At 51.4% G+C, this 3,373-nt stretch overlaps 1 protein-coding gene across 1 annotated transcript; it reads right to left on the bottom strand.

The window, feature by feature from the left end:
* Positions 1 to 1,462: 1,462 nt before the first annotated feature.
* Positions 1,463 to 2,132, bottom strand: LOC111562242 (40S ribosomal protein SA-like). The gene has a single exon (XM_045037675.1). It carries the CDS (start codon positions 2,063 to 2,065, stop codon positions 1,670 to 1,672), a length of 396 nt encoding a protein of 131 aa, XP_044893610.1. The 5' UTR covers positions 2,066 to 2,132; the 3' UTR covers positions 1,463 to 1,669.
* Positions 2,133 to 3,373: the final 1,241 nt, after the last annotated feature.

A 3,373-nucleotide genomic window follows, 5' to 3' on the forward strand; every position in this document is an offset into this window, starting at 1 on the left:
AAAGGATACCTTGGATCAAGGGTGAATCCAGGGAAGGAGAAACTTTGAAAAACAACCCATCTGGCTCCCTCCCCAAGGCTGAGGTTCAGATCTCCTCAAAGATGTGGTTGCAGCCCAGGGGATGGTAAAGAAGTTCACTAGGTTGCCTGAGTTACTAGGCAAGCCACAGCAAGCCCCGCCCCCTAGGTACGGTGGAGCTGTGGCTGATGTGGCACGCAGAGCGAGTCCGGGCACCACGGCGGGTGCCAGGCCTGGAGCACACAGCGCCTGCACCTGCAGAGCCAGGGGAAGCAAACCTCTGGGGCACAAGCCAGCAGGGGTTAGTGGGAGGGCACACAGAAGGAGCTGGCAGGCCACTGGGGGCACCAGGGCTGGAACACGCAACGCTCACATCAGAAGGGCCAGAACAAGGTGGTCACTGGGCCCAGGCTGCTAACTAAGGGACCTCCCACTCAGGTACGTGCACAGCTGGGGCAAAACAATACCAGCCGTCCCCTGCACCACACACACCCTTGAAGGCGGCAGGAGCAGGGGAAAGCAAACCCAGCAGCCAGAACACGGAAGAGAGCCCCTTCCTCCTGCAATGTCCCTCCAGCTCCCTCTACTGACGAAGCTCAACCTCATCCCACTGAAAAGAAGAAATGCCCCAAAAAGTCCAATCCACTATCATACAGCAAATACTGAAGGACGAATCTGAAGCTGAGAGACAAGAAACTCATAAGTGGGATGGGATATTCAACAAATAAAAGACGTTTACCCTCGGTTATAATGTCCTTTTGCTCTGTTTCCTCAGTTGCAAAATGAGGAGAGTAATGGCATCTCCATTATATGTGGCATAAATAAAAAGTATTGTGCCTACCTAGAACAATGACAACACACGCGTTGGTCACAGTTGAGTGCCTGGCGCATAATAAGAATTCAACCTCAAGGGCACCTGGGTGGATCAGTCAGTTAAGCATCAGACATCAGCTCGGGTCATGATCTCACCGTCAGTGAGTTCCAGCCCTGTGTGGGGCTGTGCTGACAGCTGGGAGCCTGGAGCCTGCTTCGGATTCTGCGTCTCCCTCTCTCTCTGCCCCTCCCCCACTCACACTCTGTCTCCCTCTGTCTCTCAAAAATAAAGAAATGTTAAAAAAAAATTTTTTTTAATAATTCAATCTCAATCAGGGGCGTCAGGGTGGCTCGGTAGGTTAAGCATCTGATTTCAGCCCAGGTCATGATCTCCTGGTTCGTGGGTTGGAGCCACGCATGGGGCTCTGCACTGGTGGTGCAGAGCCTTCTTGGGATATTCTCTCTCTCTCTCTCTCTCTCTCTCTCTCTCTCTCTCTCTCTCCCTCCCTCCCTCCCTCCCTCTCTCTCTCTCTCTCCCCCCCCACCCCCCTTTCTCTCACATGCTCTCTCAAAATAAATAAATAAACTTAAAAAAAAAAAAAAGAATTCGGTCAATGTTTGCTGTCATCACTTTCACCGGAAAGCAGAACTGGAATCAGAGGACCCAGGTTCCATTCGCAGCCCTGCTGTTATTACTGGAATACAGAGCAAGCACTGCTTACAAAGCCTTCGTTTCTGCTGCCGTAAAGTGGCCCTTTCCCACTTTTTTGCGGGGGTTGGGGGAACTGCTTGTTTTCCGTTTTCTGTTGAAGTCTGTGAAAGAAGAGCTTAAGACCACTCAGTGGCTGTTCTTACCCAGGCAGGGACGTGAGCGGCGGGAGCTGCAGACCAGTCCCCGGGAGGAGCCCGCTGAAGAGGCCCGGAGGGCACCTGCGCCCTTGGACCCGCCTGTGGCCCCGGGTTGAGGACCCACATGTTGGGAAGCTGGAGCAGCCCATTCACCCTGAAATGCCTCCTGTGTCACGGTCTTGTCAGCAGCAGCCTGCTCTTCCTTTCCGAACTCTTCGGGATCTCTGCAGAAGGGCAGATCACGTGTGCCCTCTGGTGCGTGGTCGGGGCGGGTGCCGCACATGCGCAGAACTTTAGGGCCCCCGCTCCCGCCGCCTGCGACCTGCTGAGCGAGCTCCCTTACTGCCCGGTGGGAAGGAAATGTCCACACAGTGCAGAGGAGCATCTGTGTTACACAGGTTAAGGCACAGAGGTAGGCAGGACAATGCGAGATGCCTCCGTGAGCGGCTGGTGGTCAGCCATGGGATTCGCATCCACCGGAAGTCGTGGCTCTGGGAAGACTGCCGGGAACAGGTTGGTGAAGGTTCCGGGAATGAAGCGGCCAGGCCATAGACGTGGCTCTGGTGGCAGCAGCCAACTCCAGCCCAGCTCCCTGGCCAGTATTCTTGGAGGAAATGACATGGACATCAGCCGGGTTTTCAAGGGCAGGAGCTGCCAGCAGAAGCGTCTCTCGGGTTCTGTTCGGATGTGTGACTCAGATGCCATCGCTGTGTACTGTCCCATTTGGAAGTCAAGGTGGGTGCCACCTTAGTGGGCTCCTGCTGCAAGGAATGTGAGGACATCTTCACTTGCAGGACATCAAGGGCTCTGCACAAGGTCAAAGTTTCCCTTTAAGTGACATGGGAACCCAGAACAACCCCTCTCTGGGTAGCATGCAAAAGACTTTTCTCACTTTTAACATCCCATTTTTCCATCTCACATGCCCGACATCCGTGTCTTCTGTTCCACACCAGGGAAACACATTTTGGGGTGTGTAGTGAGCCTAACCCTCAAAACTATAGCTAGAAGATAAGAAAGTAACGGCGAAGGCATCTACAAGACAAAAATAACAATCCAGTGTGACAGTTTTTTCAAAGTCTTTTCTAAATGATAGCACATTTCAACTATTATCAAGCATTAATTCATTAGGAAGTTTGCCTACTGGATAGTAAAGGGCACAGAGAAACGAGGTTTTAAAGACACATTCAAAGGGAGTGAGGGATTCTGTGCAGGAAGGCTGAGGTGGGATGGGATAGAATGATAGAGCCATGCTTCTCAAACTTTAATATGCATGTGATCACCTAGAGTTCTTTTCTTATAATGAAGGTTCAGGTTCAGCAGGTCTGGGGTGGGGCCTGAGATTCTGCATTGCTAATGACTGCTGGTCCACAGACTACGCTCTTAGCAGTGCCGTGGAAACAGGCGGTCCAGGTATCCAGGACCTCTATGCCTGTGGGTGTGGTGCAAATGACGAGCTTTTTCAACTTGAAATTTTTGCTTGGAGTCAATGAAGTCACTGCAGACGTCTGGCTTCCAAAATATCATCCGGAAAAATGAGCTTCAGAAATGCCAATCTCTGAACTCCCATTGCTTCCAACATTTTCAAATAACATCAAAAAGAGGCCAGAATAAACATCAACAGGACTTGAATAAATGTAACAGATCAGAAAGTATTTAAGTGATCATCAGATTATTCCAGGTGTTCCCAAAATTT

This window comes from Felis catus, chromosome C2, assembly GCF_018350175.1.
Source record: "Felis catus isolate Fca126 chromosome C2, F.catus_Fca126_mat1.0, whole genome shotgun sequence".
Classification (NCBI taxonomy): Eukaryota; Metazoa; Chordata; class Mammalia; order Carnivora; family Felidae; genus Felis; species Felis catus.